This window comes from Stegodyphus dumicola, chromosome 4, assembly GCF_044657685.1.
Source record: "Stegodyphus dumicola isolate Sdum_Otavi_A_Nest chromosome 4, ASM4465768v1".
Lineage (NCBI taxonomy): Eukaryota > Metazoa > Arthropoda > Arachnida > Araneae > Eresidae > Stegodyphus > Stegodyphus dumicola.
The window spans coordinates 233544118-233562455 of record NC_140771.1 but is presented as its reverse complement, the minus strand read 5'-3'; the positions used below and the strand labels follow the sequence as shown (position 1 = coordinate 233562455).

The 18338-nt window shown below is 32.7% G+C and overlaps 1 protein-coding gene across 2 annotated transcripts in view; it reads right to left on the bottom strand.

Annotated features, from left to right (window-relative positions):
• The window catches only part of Cap-G (Chromosome associated protein G), a 68487-nt gene that overhangs the window by 24753 nt on the left and 25396 nt on the right, over positions 1-18338 (bottom strand). For both annotated transcript variants that reach the window (XM_085816072.1, XM_085816073.1), the window contains exons 7-11: positions 16776-16980; positions 7863-7994; positions 5486-5587; positions 4808-4985; positions 1865-1966 (exon numbers count right to left, since the gene is read on the bottom strand). In XM_085816072.1, coding sequence (XP_085672198.1) covers positions 1865-1966; positions 4808-4985; positions 5486-5587; positions 7863-7994; positions 16776-16980 — 719 coding nt within the window. The remainder of the gene's footprint in view (positions 1-1864; positions 1967-4807; positions 4986-5485; positions 5588-7862; positions 7995-16775; positions 16981-18338) is intronic.

Here is an 18338-nt window from a genome sequence, read left to right as displayed (position 1 = left end):
CGAGTTAAATATTTTCATACCTTTTGGCATGTTTTGTGGATGACAGACAAGACAATGGTAAGGTGTTATGTAATTCACAAGGTAAGAAATTGCTTTTTCTTCATTTTTATTACATTAATTGTTTTATGAAAAATATCTAATAATATTAAGCATCAATATTTTTTAAAAAGAAAGAATTTATGAAAGAGCATGTGATAAATTTCATAACTTGCAGAGATATTATAACCTCACCATAATTATATGCAGCTTTTCCACAAATCAAAAATGTAATTATATGGTTATGAGTATAGGCCATAAAAACTATTAATGATGATAATCATACTCTAATATGATGAAGACTTTCAATGATGCATAACATGTGATTAATATTAGCCATATTATTAGTTATTATTTGTTAAATTCTACAAAATGAACAGCAAGCTATCTCAAATAAATGAAAAAAATTTTTTTCAAAATTTTTTAAAATGAAACAAATGACTGATGTAATTAACAAAACTTTATAATATCAATAAATAAAATCAAATTAACAATTATTTAGCTTAAAAAGGGCCATGATTCAAGCATGTGAAATTAGGGAAGGTCATACTTCTAGGATTCAATATGATCAGTAAATTTTTCTTATGCAAAATTCCCAATTCTCAAAATTTTACAAATAATTAATAGGTACCATAGAGAACAAAAATTAGGGCATTTAAAATAGAGAATAAAAATTAGTATGATACACTTCATATATTTTAAACTGCAGCAATTCAAAAACACCATATAAAAATTTTAGAGAAATATGAAATATAAGAAACACTTAAAACATATGTTGTTAATTATGCTCACTTGTCTGACAGTAATGTCAGCCCAAGCCCACAAAATTCCTTGTGGCAAGGAGTGCAAGATAAGTCGTTGGCAACAGCCTTGAGAACCTTACAGGTGACAGTGCGATTTAGGTCAGTTCTGGCCCCAATTTTGATGAGAGCACCGGGGACGGGGGAGTTCTGAAGGTCTCCCACCTCTCCTGCCCTATCACCAACCTTTCGAAACGATTTTCGGCTCGCTGCATGTTTAGAGTGCCTCCATGCCACAAGGATACTATACATTGACAAACATCCATGCCTTCTTTGGGATTCAAACTCGGTCCCTTCGGCATGGCGGTCAGCGACGCTAACCACTATACTGGTTGGGTGGCCACTTTAAACATACAGTAAATTCATGCACAGTTTTACTATTTTAAAATATTCTCAGATGTAGGATTTGGTTTAAAATAAATATTTAGATTATGTTCCTCTCTGCTGGAATAATTTATTTTCAGTGCTGACATGGTGCACTAATATAACATTTACTTTTTTCATGCATTATTTCTTTCATTTTTAATTTTCAAAATCAACAATCAAATCTAGGTCATTACAAGTCTTGAAATCTGTATACAGTTTTCTGCAGCATAAAAGTGTTAGAGGTGGCTACAAATTCTAAGCTCAGCAGCACAGCAGTTATTCTGGCAGGCAGCTGCACTGATAATTATCTATCTTGGCAAGAAATTATTTTTCTTCTGTGATTTTGTCCTCTTTTTCTACAGTTTTAGACTTTAAATTCCAGAGATTTTTGAAACATTTGACACCTTGCTAGCCATTTCTAGTCACTGCCTTGTTTTCTAAATGGCTGGCAATGCCTCATTCAGATTTTTTCAAATGATGCTTCAGAACAATTAAAAAAAAAAAAAAAATATATCTGGAGTAACCCAGATCAAAAAAGCTTAAACTGCCCCCTCCCCCCAAAAAATTAAAGTGCAATATCCCTTTAATTCAAAATTCAAGCAAAATTTTATGCAATAAGAACTGCTAATCTAAAAAACTGCAGGAATACTGAGTTATCTTACCAATTGCTTTTCGATGGTAGTTATTCTGTCAGTAAACACTATATCTTCTTGAGAAAGAATTTCATCAAAAATAGCAAAACATTTCAATAGCATATTTTTCCCCTGCAAAAAATATATTACAAATTTGATACAGCAGGAAAAAATTAAAATATTTGATAAAGAAAAATAGACTTAAAGCATGATGTTTCCTTATTATAAGCATTATATTAAGGCAATTATATATAATAATTACTATACATAATTTAAAAATACCGGCAAATGGTATCAACACAGAAAATTATATAGCATGCATTAAAGAATAATAGCAGGGCAAATAATTAAGAAAAATAAAAATTCATATTCAGTTTTATTTGAAACTATCAAAATGATGAAAAAAACGTTTTTTTTATTTATTTTTTTTTTTTTAAATTATGCACAGCATATACACAGGGTGATTCTAAATTGTTTTACAAATTAAGAGGAGTTATAGTACCCATCCAGATGAGCAATAATTACCATAGAACATAGGGTCGCATTCCACTTTGAGAGACAGAAACGAGGAATATTAGAATAACAACCTGAACAGTGTTTGAAAAGTGAATGAACGAGAACAAAAGTTACACAATCAGATTTATTGTTTAGTGAAAAACTCACAGAAAGTATAGTAAACCGGTTATTTTGGTGTTGGCGGCAGTTTTCAAAGTTGTACAAAGGCCGTAGCGAAGACTTTGTATAGTTTTTATTCTATTATTATTGCTCAATATTTAATAAATACATCAAATATATATATAAGTTTCAAATGATCATTCCAGTTAGGTGAAAATAATAGCATCCAAAAGCATATCAGTCTTTTAGTTTTTATTCAAGTTATCCTCAGGGAATTTGATACAGTAAGAAAAGAAAGTGGTAAATTAAACTTTTAATAAAAAAACTGCAAATATTATGCTTAATGAAAGGATTAACCTCTGTTCCAGTCGCAGTGAAAAATGCTGACCATGTGTGTCATTGCACAGTTGACATCAGCAAAGGAACGACTAGCGCACCCTCTCGACAATTCCTGGCGTTGGGTTAATTTTGTCTGCGGCAACAACAATTCTCACCACAAGATTTTCAGCTGAGTTTATAGTTGTCTCATACACTAAAGATTTCATGTGGCCCCAGAAGAAAAAGTCCAATGGGTCGAGGTCCGGTAAGTGAGGAGGCCAAACCACAGGTCCGCCACATTCGATGCATCGTGTGGGATATGTGATATTTAAAAAGTTACGGACTGTGACGGAGAAATGTGCTGGGTTTCCATCGTGTGTAAACCACATGTCTCTCTGGATGGGGAGCAGAACTATCTGCAATAAACTGGGAAGCACTTGTTCCAAGAAGATATAGTATGTTCCGCAGGTTAAAGTCTCACATGATGCAAGGGCCTACCAGGTAATCATCTAGTATACCTGGCCAGATGTTCACAGAAGATTTCTGGTGGTGTTTATGACAGCTAGTGCACTGGGGATTGCTGTCCCATCAAATGTAATGATTGTGCATGTTGAAAATGCTTTCTTTGCTGAATGTTGCCTCATCACTAAATAATATTAATGCAGGAAATTGGGGATCATTATTCCTCATTCCAAGCATCCACTCCACAATGTCTACCCTGCAGGGATAATCATCTGTGTCCAAAAATTGCACTTTTTACACGTGGTAAGGATGCATGCCTTCCTCCTGTAAAATACACCACACTACTGAGAAATACCCATTTTGTATGACACCATTTGCATACTTGTGGAAGAAACTCCTTCAAATCTAGTCAAAACTCAATCTTCCACTTCTGGGGTTTGTGCATTTTGTGTACACCCTGCATTGCTTTTTGAGATGGCAAAACAACCGGTTTCTCGCAGTCTTCAATCAGCACTGGAAAAGGTTGGATGACTTAATCCAATGAGTTGGAAACCACTGTTCATACAATCTTCGTGTCCATTCTCTTTTCTTCACCATATGTGAGTGAATATCTGCCAATTCCTCATATATGTACTCCGCCATAGCATTCACCATGTTTCCACCATGCCATAGAATTCACCATGTTATCAAGGTAATACTTGAAGCGATGATGTTGTGTTATTTTCAAGGACACTGCTCTGATTGGCTTTCTCCAGTATCAACTAAGAGCAAAATATTGCTTCTTCTCAGTGCAAATTTGCATACAGTTAATTTTTGATAGTCTCCTCGTTCTTTGTTGATGTGTTCTACTTTCGTCTTTTCTGCTTCTCAGAGTGGAATGTGACCCTATGTTCTATGGTAATTATTGCTGTCTGGATGGGTACTATTACCCCTCTTAATTTGTAAAAAAAATTTAGAATCACCCTGTATAGTTGACACTCATTATAATAGAACTCTACAAGGACCCATAAAAAAAAAATCAATCTCATCTGATGAGAGTACATTATCCACTTCTTTTATAGACACTATTCTCCAGTCATTATAACCCCCTTTTCTTAGGACCAAATGGGAATGATTCATAACTACAGCCAGCTATTTGGAATGTATTATTGCCAAACGTTCATATAAATCTGAATTAGGGTCCTTATTTTTTGGCAATACATCAATGGGTATTAGCTAATAAACAAGTACCTGAATTATCTTTGCACTTCAGGTTTTCTTTATGTTTAAAGTTTATTTGGTAAATTTACAATAATCGTTTTATCAACTCATTTTCCCAAACATTTCAATGTTATGAACTAATATAATTTTATGAATTATTTATTACAATATGAATAGATTTAACCCCTCTAAAAAATAGAAGATACATATAACTTTTTTTGCATTGATGATTAAATATAAAAAAAAACTACTTGAAAAATTTTCTTACTTTTAAAAAAAGGTAACTAAGATATATTATTAAAAAAGGTAACTAAGATATATCACAAGAATGTAAAAATATAAATTATTTATACCTATAAAATAATACACAGACAATACCTCATTTCCTGCAAATTGTGCCATAGCTTGCAGCGTTTCTATAGTTTGAAATAATTCTTCATAACTAGTATCTTTACCAGTAGAGTATGCTACATATAATGTCACAGCATATGGCATTATATCTTTTGATACAAAAGGATTTTTCACAAGGTTCATTATCAAAGAAACAAATTCCCCACTAAAAAATTATAAAAAATACAGTTATTAGCAATAGTATAGACACTTAAGAAATCTATTTTTTCCTGTATGTTAACTATTTAATACATACAAGATAAAGAAGATAATAAAAGAAGTGAGAAACATTGCATTGAAGTGAGAAACATCGTATTGCATGTTTTATTTCTTGACATTAGCAGAAGTTATGAAAGAATTTTCATCCAAAAATTAGTCCAGTAATGTTTTTAGAACGTGCAAAAAGATATACCTTTTTAAGTAATGATATAAAGATAATAAACTTATATTTTTAACAGTAAAAAAAAGCAATTTAATATGCAGTTATTACAAAACTGTAGATATTTAAAATATATCCTGATTAAAAATAAGAAAAATCTAAAAAAAGTTTATTTTCATACACATCTAAAAAGATATTAGATTTATATTAAAAAAGACAAACTATTATAAGTATTCTAATAGCTATTATTATTACTAGACAAAATGTCACTTTTTAAGGCACTGTACCATTTTTCAACACCTATTAAATTCTTGATATCAGTAAGAAACAAAATGAATTCATTTAAAATATAAGCATGATCTTCTTCCAGAGATAGATTCTCAAAATACCTATAACAAAAATTAAATATTATTAAACATCGCATTTACTATGAAATTCAATTAAATTAAACAATAATAACTGATGCAAAAAATACAAGCAATATGTATATATTAATGCCAGAGAGTTGTTGATGGCTAGTAAGTAATTAATGTGGAATAATTAAAACCTCCCTTTAGAGTTATTTATCCTAAGCATTAGAAAATCAGTTTCTTTTTTCCCTCCAGTGTGAACACTGTGGTGATTGCAAATCTTGGATCGAATTTGCTTGCACGCACGCACGCACTCACTCACTCACGCACGCACGCACAAATTAATAACTAAGCTACCAATTTATATTTTAAAATATTTGTATTTTGAAATAGTAAAATTGATAAGTAAAAACAGCTAATTTAAAATGTTTCAAAGCCTTTTTTAATGAAAAACAAAATTAAGAATCTTCTTAATATTGAACAGCATTTATTTAATGCAATTAAAGAACAGCACTTATTCAAAATATTTTCTTATAACACACTCCAGACATTGTATAAGCTTTGTTTGTTTAGATAAATATTACTCATGAAATTTTACAACTTAATCAATTAAATCAGATTAAAATTGGCACAGCAGTCAAATAATCTATTTATTCCCATTCTCGATTTTCTGCAAATTTGTTTTCACTAAAATTCTAAATATGACTTCAAAGTTCATAAAATGTAAATAGAATTGGAAATTGTTTCAAATGTGTCTCATAACTAAGTCATTGTTTCAGATGCATCCAAAAAGTAAGTTTTTTTAGACTCGCAGACAGAAACAAAAACAAAAATACAGATACAGCAATTGTTGAGCTACCTTTCAATACATTCAGTGATCAAAACCAAAACATTTGTCGTACTGTGGAATCAATTTTTGTATTCATCTATCATATAATTTAGTCATTTGGGATCAAAACTAGCATGTTACATTTCTGCACTTTTTTGTCATTCTAAAAATGCTGACCAAAGAGGAATTTTAGGTCTAAGAAAAGATGGTAACTGCTGGGAGTATGATAAGAACTATAATATTAGGCCAAAAAAATCAATGAACAAAATACGCTCTGTCTTATAAACCAAAAATTTTTATGTAGATGAAGTCTGCTTGAGTTTTGTCCTGTACAGAGATCCACAGTGATAACAATGCATTGATTTTTGCTTGGTTTCCGAGACGAAGTGAACAACCCATGTTTCACTATTTGTGATGATTCTGTCGAGGAATTTGTCTCTGCCATGATAGTATTGCTGCAGAAAAACCAATGCTGATTCCTTGTAACATGAGGTACTTTCTGACAACTTCATGATTCAAAGAATAGGATAACTGCAGAAAATGACATCTGAGTTTTGTAACTGTGAAGCAGTGAATATACTGCTGCACATGGTTGTCATTGATGTTAGATGGCCACCCAATGCACTTTTTACTATAGAAATCTTGACAACCTTTGGAAAATTACCTGCACTAGACTATATACATGCTCAAAATATCAGGCCCATAGAGTCAACAAAGCTGAGCATGAATTTTGATTGACATTTTGACGGAGCTAAACATGAACTTTGATAGACATTACTTTGTGTTCATTCAAATGGTTTAACACAGACCTTACCTCATACTTAGGGGATGGAAAATAGGGGCTGACATTTTAACTTTGTATTACTATTATACTATAAGCAACTGGGAAGTGGAAACTGTCTTTGCCTTTTGCAATTCATGGCCTATCATCTGTTGTTTGTGAAACTTAGTTTTTGGATTCAACTCGTAGCATTTAGGGGGGGGGGAATTCTTGTGTTATGTGCAGAAGGTTAGACATGGTTAAAGTAGGAAAACAAATAATTATTTTTGCAAGATTTCTTTTCTTGATGTCTACTATAATCCTAGTCCCAGATAACTCCCAATTACCAGACCACTTCCTAATGCAAAATAATATTTTTCAGTAGTTACATGGATATGCAAATTTTTTTATGGCAATTTCTTTTAAGTATGATAAAAACAGTCAGAAGTTTAATTTTACAGCAACTTTAATAAACTAAATATTGCTACTGGAATTAATACAAACATTTAGAGAAGTTAAGTTCTTAAAGTGCAACTGAGTGAGTGAAAATTTTTTAATATAAAATTAAGGAGTTTTTAAAAATATTTAACATGTTTAAGAATACCATCAATTATGTAAGATGTAAAAAGAATCTAAAATATTTAAAATTAATTTTAATGTTTTAAATTAAAATATATTTACATTTTACATGATCGATCAATAAATGAAAAGATCGTCACACTTACTTCAAAATGAATGCATGCAGATTTTCAAACTGTGGGATATACTGTGCTAATTTTTCTTCATGAAAAGCATATCTGTAAAAGTGACGCCATAAAAATATCCTTTCTCCAGTTAAAGGAGTTTTGGGTAAAGCTCTGCAAGCAAATAATAATCATGAATGAATAAAAATTAAAAAGATTAACACCAAACTAAATCAAATTTCCTGCCACAAAAATTTTCAAATATAGAATTTACCAAAATAAAATTTATAACAATATAATTTGTGTTATATTGCAGAGTCAAACTTTCAAAGCCCCCATTTACAGAAAGATCAACTCTCGAAAATAGTTAAACACATACCAGGAGACTACTGAAAAAATATATAGCAACTTAAACAATCCGGTACTGCCACCTTTTTTCAGTCATCACAACCATAAGCAACAGCATGTTTATTTTGAATAGAAGAATCTACTAAAGGTGAACAATGCTTACTGCAAAACCTTATATGCATTCTCAGCTTATACATTACTCTATCCATTAAATGCTTCTTAGCTGACACCTTACTTTATTGGCTATGTATACATACTAGCCCCTTAAACTAGTTACAACAAAAAAAGAAAAATATGGGGGTTGTAAATTAAAAAGTGGCAACTTAACCTTGAAACTCGCAGAATGGCGAGCATGCACAAATACAATATGGGAGCGGTGAGGTGGTGCTGTATTCAATGTGTAAAGTGCAAAAAACAGTCTATCTGCTTAGAAGGGTAGTTGTTGTGTGGCGTTAAAGTGAGGAGTTTCGTTTCCATCGCTCTAAAGCATGTTTTCAAAAGGTGATCAGTGGTTGTGGCTTAAAATCGAGATTGCCCGTTGCAAAAATGCAACAGAATGCTATCGAGGATTAGTGGAAGCCTGTGTGGCACAAATGCTTTACCGTATAGGACAGTAGCACGATGGGTTCAAGCATTTTGTTCGGGTCGGAATGAGACTGCGGATTTGCAATGCACAGGTCAGCCCTCCATTCCTCAAGAGCAGATTGACATCCTGAGCGGTCTTCTTACCATAGACCACCGATGGACTATCCGAGAATTATCTTTAGAGGTTGGTCTGAGTCATCAAATGGTGTGGCGCATAATGAAGAAATCTCTCAACATGAGGAAAATTGCTTCCTGCTGGGTTCCACATCGACTAACCGAAGTACAGAAATGGTACCGGTATGCACTGGCTGGCATGCACTTGGAGAGATACCGCAATGAAGAAGATGAATTTCTGCAACGTATTGTCACTATTGATGAGACATGGGAACGAGCCTATGAGCCTGAATTAAAGCGTCAATCAAATGAATGGCATCACCAAGGTTCGCCACGTCCGCAGAAGTGAAGGTTATGCTGATTATGGCATGCGACTGGGACGGTGCAATTCTTACTCATGCTGTACCTGAAGGACAAACTTCAAACGAGATTCGTATTGCCGATTTCTACAGTACCATCTGCGTCCGGCTATGCGGCGCGAACATCCACGTTTATTGCACAACAATCTAACTATCGTATTGCATGACAATGCTCGTTGCCATGTCGCAAACAATGTCATTCACCTTTTGCGACGGTGGCAGTGAGAAATCCTGGAACAACCTCCCTACTCAGCCGGCATGAGTCCTTGTGACTTTGATCTGCTTCCGAAGTTGAACGAACCCCTCCGAGTTCACAGATTTTATGACGTTTCATCTGTACTCCATGCAGTAGGGCACTCGGTCACTCACATCAACAATCAACACCTTGCCACTGGTCTACAACAGCTTCCCGACATTTGGCAAAAGGTTATAAGCTTTGCTGGTGATTACATAGAAGGAATGTAATGCAATTGTATTTGTAAGTTAATTAAAAATTGATTTATACCTATGCGGCCATTACTTAATTTACAGCCTTCATGTGTTAACAGATTTAATGAGGTCAGCTAATAATTAATAATAATAAAGAATAGAATTTATTGATTTTTAAATCCCTTAGTTCAACACATGGCCAGCATACTAAAAGGGGCCTTTAAAGTCAGTGTGTTTTTGTGGTCATCCCAGACTACCGAAAAATAAATAAAACTCAAGTTCACTCTATATGCCCCATTATAGCTAAAATTCTTAAATTTTGGAAATTACTTATGGCGATCATCTATCACTTTTTCTTCCAAGACATAGTTTATGAAATTTATTGCCAGTCACACTACCTATGGACACTCTAGCAAAAAAAATCTGATGTGTACACCATGGGACTTCCTTGTACGGAATATTAAATTATACGCATTTTTTCTTGCATTTCATTTAAACTTATTAGATTGAATTAAACCTACTTCGCCGACGCCGCATAAGCCACAATAGAATAAATGCATTCTTTAAAATTCACTTTGTTTACCATAGCGACACTCTGGCGCTAGATTCACTTAACAGTATCATATTTCGTTCATATTATAACTCAGAATGCACAAAATTTATATCATTTAAAGAATTATCTAATCGTTGCCACATGTTCTATTCAAATAATATAATAAAGCTAGAACGATGCCTAAAAGAAATTAAGCAAACAAAACAAAAAAGAAACAGTTTTTCACAGACAATTGAGTATTTCTCATTCAATTAATTCAGTTTTCACTTCGCGACAAGGCAAAAATACACAAAAACTCAAAATATCTGTATTAAAAATTACGAAGTAAATCTTAAATGCTTATTTCCTCGAAAAAATTCCAGAAAGGATTAAGCATGATTTAAATAATAAATGAAGGCGTTATCTTTTTGTAGTAGCAAAGCTAAGTTTCTCTAGATTGGCAACAAATCCGCTATCCTGCTGTTTCAAATGTAAACAAGAGCAATGGCCGCCATCAAAAACATTATTAGGCTAAGTGGCACTTAAACAATTTTAAAATTGTTGATAATTCTAAAAATATTACGTACAGATTTACTAAAGGCATAAAAACCTTAACCGGAAGATAACAACAACATAATTCAATCATTTTTAAAGCAAAAAATGTACAATTTACAAACATATAACAGTAAAGAAACTGAGATCACTGAGCCGGGTAACAGAGTAGATATATATATAAATATATTTATATATGTATGGTGCGGCCGATTGCAATCAAAACATGAGGTGCACATCTACATGTTATAGCAGTCCTATATACAAAATTTCAACATTCTGAGGCTACTCGTTTTTGAGTTATGCGAGAAACGTACAAACAGACGCCATGAAAAATTCTCTTCAGAATTCATTTTAAAGCAGTTTTATAATTTTTTTGGATTAAAAGAGTGTTTTATTCTGTCCTTACGTACATATATCACGGAAATACATCGTTAAATTGCATTTGAAAGAGGTCAAAATGCGATATTTTCGTTGAAATATGCTGCTTGAAACTTTTTGCGATTACAATACTTCCTTTTTACTTCGTACAAGAAAGTAAAAAGAGAGCTTTAAAACATTATGACTGTGGTGCGTATTACCAATGTATATCAAACATAGAACAGTAATACAGGAATCAGCAGGCTCAACTACTTCCTAAATGTGAAGACCAAAATTTATGTTTAGTTAATAAGGTAAAGATTATCTAAGGTTTAATAGATTTCAATTATTAACAGCAATATAATTTTTTTTAAACTTAATTATTAAAATCAGTATTACACTCATGTCCATAAATTAAGGATAATTCAGAGTCACGCGTAAATCAAACTCTAAAATAAATATATCACCTGTAAAATCACTACACACATCTTCAAGATTCATATGCAAATTTCAGGAAGTAACTAGATGACACCGATGGTTGTAACAATGACGAGAGTGTAAGAGAGTGATATATAAGGAATACAGGGAAAGAAGTAAAATTGCTCGCAGGCGCTTTATAAGCATTTCAGTGCAATAACCAAATAGTTATGACACAAAGGACGCATTTGGATGATTTTTTACGTGGTAGAATTATCGTACGTCTGGAATGTGGGTGTACCCGACTGGAAGTATCAGACGAACTTGGAATTGCCCAGAGTGTCATCTCCAGGCTTTGTCAACGATTCCAAGATGATGGTAATGTGAGTAGGTGTTACAGCACAGGTCGCCATAGAGTTACAATGCCGAATGAGGACCGGTATTTAGCAATTACTGCCAAAAGAAACAGGCGGAGCACAGCCTCAGACCTGTCTCGTCAGCTGCCTTCAGCCACTGGTACGACAATTTCAAGGCAGACAGTGTACAGACGCTTAGGGCAGATTGGTCTATATGCTCGTAGACCTGTCAGATGCGTTCCACTTACTGCAATTCACTGTCGCCTGCGGTTAGCCTGGAGTAAAGAGCATGCACTGTGGACACCGCAACAGTGGGCTTGTGTAATGTTTTCCGACGAGTCCAGGTTTAGCTTGCAGTCTGATTCTCGCCGGACTTTCATATGGAGAGCTTCAGGTACCTGCTACCACCAAGAAAACATCATTGAACGACACCATTGCGGTGGTGCAGGAGTGCTCGTTTGGGGTGGAATTATTCTGGGTTCCAGAACTGACCTGCATGTTCAAATTGGAACCATGACAAGCCAAACCTATCGGGACGTCATTCTGGAACAACACGTACGTTTGTTTTGGGACGCCATGGACGCACAATTTGTGTTTATGGATGACAACACCCGTTCTCACCATGCACACATTGTAAGCGAATGCCTTCAATCAGAGGATATCACCGGTATGGACTCGCCAGCATTCTCACCGGGCTTGAATCCAGTAGAGTACATGTGGGACATGCTTGGCCGACGAGTTGCTGCCCATCAACCTCCTCCTGCATGTCTACCGGAACTTCGGAGAGCATTGCTTTTTGAGTGGTGTAATATCCCCCAAAATCAGATGGATATTTTGATACTCAGCATGCCTAGGCGTTGTACGGACTGTATTGCATAGTCTGGGAGACATACGATGTATTAACAATTATACCAATCATGAAATATTGGTTTTTTGTAAATAGGTTTTTTTTTGTAATTTGTTCCAGGGAGAAAAAAAATCGCTAATTGTTTTAATAATATCAAACATATAGCATCTTTTTTTTGCACTTTACCTTTTGTTTAATAAATAAGCTTTACAAATAAGTCAAGTTTGTTTTGCTTCTAACTCTTCCTTTGCCTGATTTTGCATTATCCTTAATTTAAGGACATGAGTGTAAATTAAATGAATTTTAATGAACTGTATTGTAAAAATATAACTATTCTGTTAGTGACAAATGCTAAGAAATTTCTTTTGAAGGTGATAAGAATAAGGTGGTCTGCAGTTTCGTAATATTCAATAAAAAATAATTTTTACAATGATAAATCAGGTTCCTTGAAATTACATATTGTGTATAAAGTAATAAAATGTATTTAAAGTTAAACAACAACAACAAAAAACATTCAGAGCAGTTAAAGTCTACCTTGCTTATCAAGCTTCAAAACTAATTCATTTATTAAACAAAGTGATTAGCTTGTATATGCTAAGCATTAATATACTAAGTATGAACCAAAAGGTGATGTTGGGAGTGGTAAGTTAACTCACAATAATAATATAAAGCATATAAAAGCACACATTACAATCATGTAAACCAAACAATAACTTTTGTAAAAGCTAAATAACACGCTGAAATACAGTACAAAGTCTGAAATCCGGATGTCCATTACCTGGAATGATCTCTAAAATCTGGACCTCAAAGCCACAAACATAAAAAAAAAAAAAAAAAAAAAAAAAAAAAAAAAAAATAATAATAATAATAATAATAATAATGCTTATACATGTGCATTTGATTTTTCCTTCCATAATAAAACATGTGGAGACTTAAAAATTCCGATTCTTAATTTCATTTAGGCACTAAATAAAATACCTCATTATGGAAAAACAATCATGTACGCATAAATTTGCGAGATTAATAATTTGGCTCTGTAGCTGAGTATCTACTTGGCATACATCTCAAACCGAAACATTTACCTATTTTATATCCCTGATGACGACTTGGCGAGTCAGTATTTATTATATTTTGCTTTCATCACCGCATGTTTATCAATACATGACAGCTTCAGTAATAACTCATGCTGTGATGTTTAAACTTTTTTTTTATATTAGTAATTGAATAACAAGAGTATGGCAACCTTTTATGCTTTCGCTTGGCGATGATTATAGATTTTTAAATGTTCTAGGAAATGTTGACGAGGAAAAATTCAACAAAAATTTCTTTTCATATGCTAAAAATAGATTTTGTTAATGAAACTCATAGGCCAAAATATTACATTTAGTGATATTTTAATTAAGAAAGACTGATATGTTATTCACCATAAACCCGGAAGCGGCGGGAGAATATGTCGTCACTGGACGGCAGAATTTAGGGAATACTAAACTTTTGGAATTTGGGGAAGCACCGAGCGGCAAAATTAAGGGATGAGAAGTTTTTATGATTTAGGAAAAGCACTGGAATCCAAAGTTTAGGCACAGTGAAAATTTAGAACTTAGGAAAGCGCTTTGTAGCAGAATTTAGGAGACTGCACCTGGCGGTATCGAGCGCCGGCCCTAGATAAAGCCTTAAGTATATGTGGGAGTTCATTTGTTCAGGACTCTGATTAGTTTGAAGCATGTGCCAGAAATAAATGTAGGTATAGTAAATAACTAAACTAATACAATTCACGCTTAATTTAGTACGCAATAGGAGCAAGACAAAATTTTGCAAAACAACTTGGCTTTCATCGCCAATCTTGTGATACCCAGCCAATAATGTATAACAGATGCTATTAAGCTAGGCTAAGATTATCTTTACTGATTCTAAGGCATTTCAATTAATGTAGCAGACTGCGCTGCTCCCTGATCTTCTATTTGATCCAGCTTGTTATTTTTTGCAGACTGTTATTTATTACAGCAATTTTATAAAAACTAAGCGTGAACTTTCGATTATGTCGAAAAGAGTTTCCAATTCTGGAGTTGCCAAAGGATCTACAAAGAGAAACCATGTTTCAATGTCCATTAAACAAAAAGTGGCATTGTTGGGAAAAAAAAAAAAAAAAAAAAAAAAAAAAAGGATAAAGGCATATCCGTCTCAAAATTATGCGAGGAGAAAGGCATTGGAAAGTCCACTATATATGACACAAGAAAAAAGGAAAAGGAACTTTTTGAATTTTTTGTAGAAGAATTTTAAACAACTTACATTGCAAGAAATGTTTAATAAAGTAAAATATATATAAGTTTGTTTTAAAATTAATTTTTGAAACCCTTTAGATGATAATTTTTCTTTATTTTATAAATTACGATTTCATATTTTTAGTTGTATAATTTCTGCATGTCATCTTACCAGATTTAAATTGATGATCTATTATCCGGAAATATCCCAAATCCAGAATCGGCGAAGTCCCAACCAGTCCGTATTTCGGACTTTGTACTGTATTTAAAATAGTTATGAATCATTATAAAACAGTAAGGAAAATAATAGAATAAACCAAACAACATGATTTCCCAAAACACATAGACAATGAATACCACATTTACATGTGTACAGGTTGTATATGTATACAAGCTGTACCATATTTCTGAAGTGACATATTTGTAGAAGAAAAAAGGAAAATCTCATAATTCTGCCAAGAGGAGATTACTAAGAAGGTACTCAGAAACACAGAAAAACTGCAAGTTCAAAATAAAAGGACAAAGTAATGTTTATTGTTAAGTGCTTGCTCAAGGAAGATATTGCTTGAAAATTATCTTGAATATAAGCTGCATTCTAATTTTAGTAAAAAAGTTTAGGGTAAAGGAAATGTGACATATACATGCATAAATATATGAATTATGGTAAAGACGTAAAAGTAATATTTTGAACAGTATGAAATATTAAGTTGTAATTCCACACATTGATATTTCTGGCTTTGTGAGCAACTTTATTATTTTGTACCAATTTATTTTAAGTAAATAATTTTATGGAAAAGAATAATTACAAATTCACTTTTAATTCCACTAAAAGGAAGCTAAAGGTGTGCCAATACCAAGAGAGGGGGGAAAAGAGATAAGAGAGACAAGACTTTTGCATTTACTATTACAGGAACCAAGGTTTTTAATTTGCAATGGCAATCTTGATTTTGGAAGGACTTTAAAATTTGGATCCATGACCATTGAAGAATGAAACAATTTGCTGAAATTGGAAAGTAATTCATACAATCTTTTTGTTAAACATATATTAAAACTGCAACAAATGATTTAAACTTCTGTGGGATTTATCAGCATTATTATATATGAAATATTAAGAATGTCCAGAAAGTTTAGTACCATTGGCAAATAATGCTGCCGCAGTACTATTTTGCTGACTTTCTAAGTCCTTTATTTACTGGATAATAGAAAAGTCACAGAAAACATTTGGGGGGGGGGAGGAATCAGATCCTTCAAACATGTCGTATTTTTAGCACATTCAAAACAACCAAGCACCTGCTACCTGTCAAATGCTGTCTTATCTGCTTTCGAAGACAAAGCTGGTAAAATTGACAGGCATTCATCAACAACTTTAAGAAATGTATAATAAAAATGCCACGAGTGGTCAAAGATAAATAGATGAGTTAGAAGCTTCAATGAAAGACAAGTTATAATCGGTGGAAATATACAATAGTGAGGCATGGACAGAAGAATCTAGATACCAGATCTGGAGAAGTTTAGAGGCAAAATTTCTTTATTCAGAGTACTTTGCTTCAAGACTACACCACATTCTATGTTGTTATCAAAATGTAAAAGAAGTCATCAGGATATTTAGCTCTTAAGCAAATCATATTCCATATAGCCCAGTTTAAACTTTGAATGATTTTTAGAAAAATATTTTAACAAAAGGCATTGTTTTTAATGAATATTAATACAAAGAAAAATCTAAGCATATAATTCATACAAACATAATTAAATACATAATGCATGCAATTAAAATAAAAATTTATATTACAAAGCTTACGTTTCTGCATCTAAATCCAACTCTTCAAGCACATCTGCAATTTTTACACTTTTCAGCAATAATAACAAAAGTCCGTTCATAAACATCAAATTATCAAGGCTATCAGCTCCTGATCGCAAACTTCCCAGAAAATTGCATATTTTATCACCATAAGCTCTGAACCAAACTGGTATTAAACGCTTTTCTACATTTCGACGAACTATATCTATAATGAAATTACATTCTTTAGAATGCTAGAAATTTCAAATAGTTATATAAAAATATAGAAGCAACATTAAAATAGATAATTCCTACAGTAAAAATAACACTGTTCTGCATTAAAATCTCCACACCAAACCAATGTGTTATTTTGAAAATTTTTATCTATGTGACCCTTACACTGACCTGTAAATTGTCGTATAATGTAGCAAAATCTAGAGAACATCAACAACATGCTTTGACTGATTACAAAGCAGGTATGAGGATGTACCTATGTGACACATAAGTTGTTACAGTGTATAATTTTTTTTTTTTTTTTTTTTTAATGTTTAGGGAAATTGTGCAAAACCTGGCAATACAGGAATTATGTTGTTGCTTCTAGTAATCTTAATACCCAATGTTTCTAGAAAATACCAGATATACAAAACAGGTACACAAGCAGCCAGCCATGTTCAAATATGTTAATAAAGGGGGGGGGTGTGAAGTGAATGATAATGTATAATTTAGTTAATAAGTTCTGGCAATAGCGAGTGTTGTTCTCATTAGGAGATCGCGCTTTGCAAGCACCAGGAATGTTATAAGCACCAGCTGTTGTTATAGAGATGCAGTTCAACTTTAGTTAGTAATTCCAATTAAAGCTTACTACTTTTTGCTCTGCTAATAGTTTTCTTTTTTCTAGTTCTAGAAACACCTTTTCAGGTTATGAGTATATCAAGCTCCCATACTGCATCAAGTGTTTTGAATTAATAGAATAAAATTAAATTCATTAAGCCTAAGTGTTTCGTTTTCCTCTTAGCGATTGAAATTGATTAAAAAAAAATTAAAGAATGGAATTATCTAAGATCCAAGTAAAGCCTTTAGCAGGTGAAAGTGACTGGCTTGTATGGAAATATAGGATAAAATTTAAGCTATCATCCTGGTGTTTTAGAAACTGTAGAAGAAACTTTAGTAAAACCAAAAAATCTTTCAGTAGATGTGTCGATTGCTCTACAAGAGAAGTTTAATGAAGCTATTAAGAAGTTTCAAAATGCAAATACACATGCTATAATGGTTTTAACAAATTCTATGACAAAAGAAACTCTTCAGAAGATTAAGAGATTTCAGACTGCTAGAGAAGTGTGGTTGGTTTTACATAAATTTACAAACATTCCATTGATTTTTGTTGTTTAACTTCTCCAATAATTGTTATTTGGTATGTTATTTTAACCTAAATCAATATCTTGCTAATAGTTGCTGGGAAAAAAAAAAAAAAAAAAAGACTTTCATTATTTATTCAGAAGAAATATTGAAAAAATCTAGAAATATGAAATAATTTCCAAAAAACACTTCATAGAATTATCAGTGTTTGCACGGATAAATAATTTT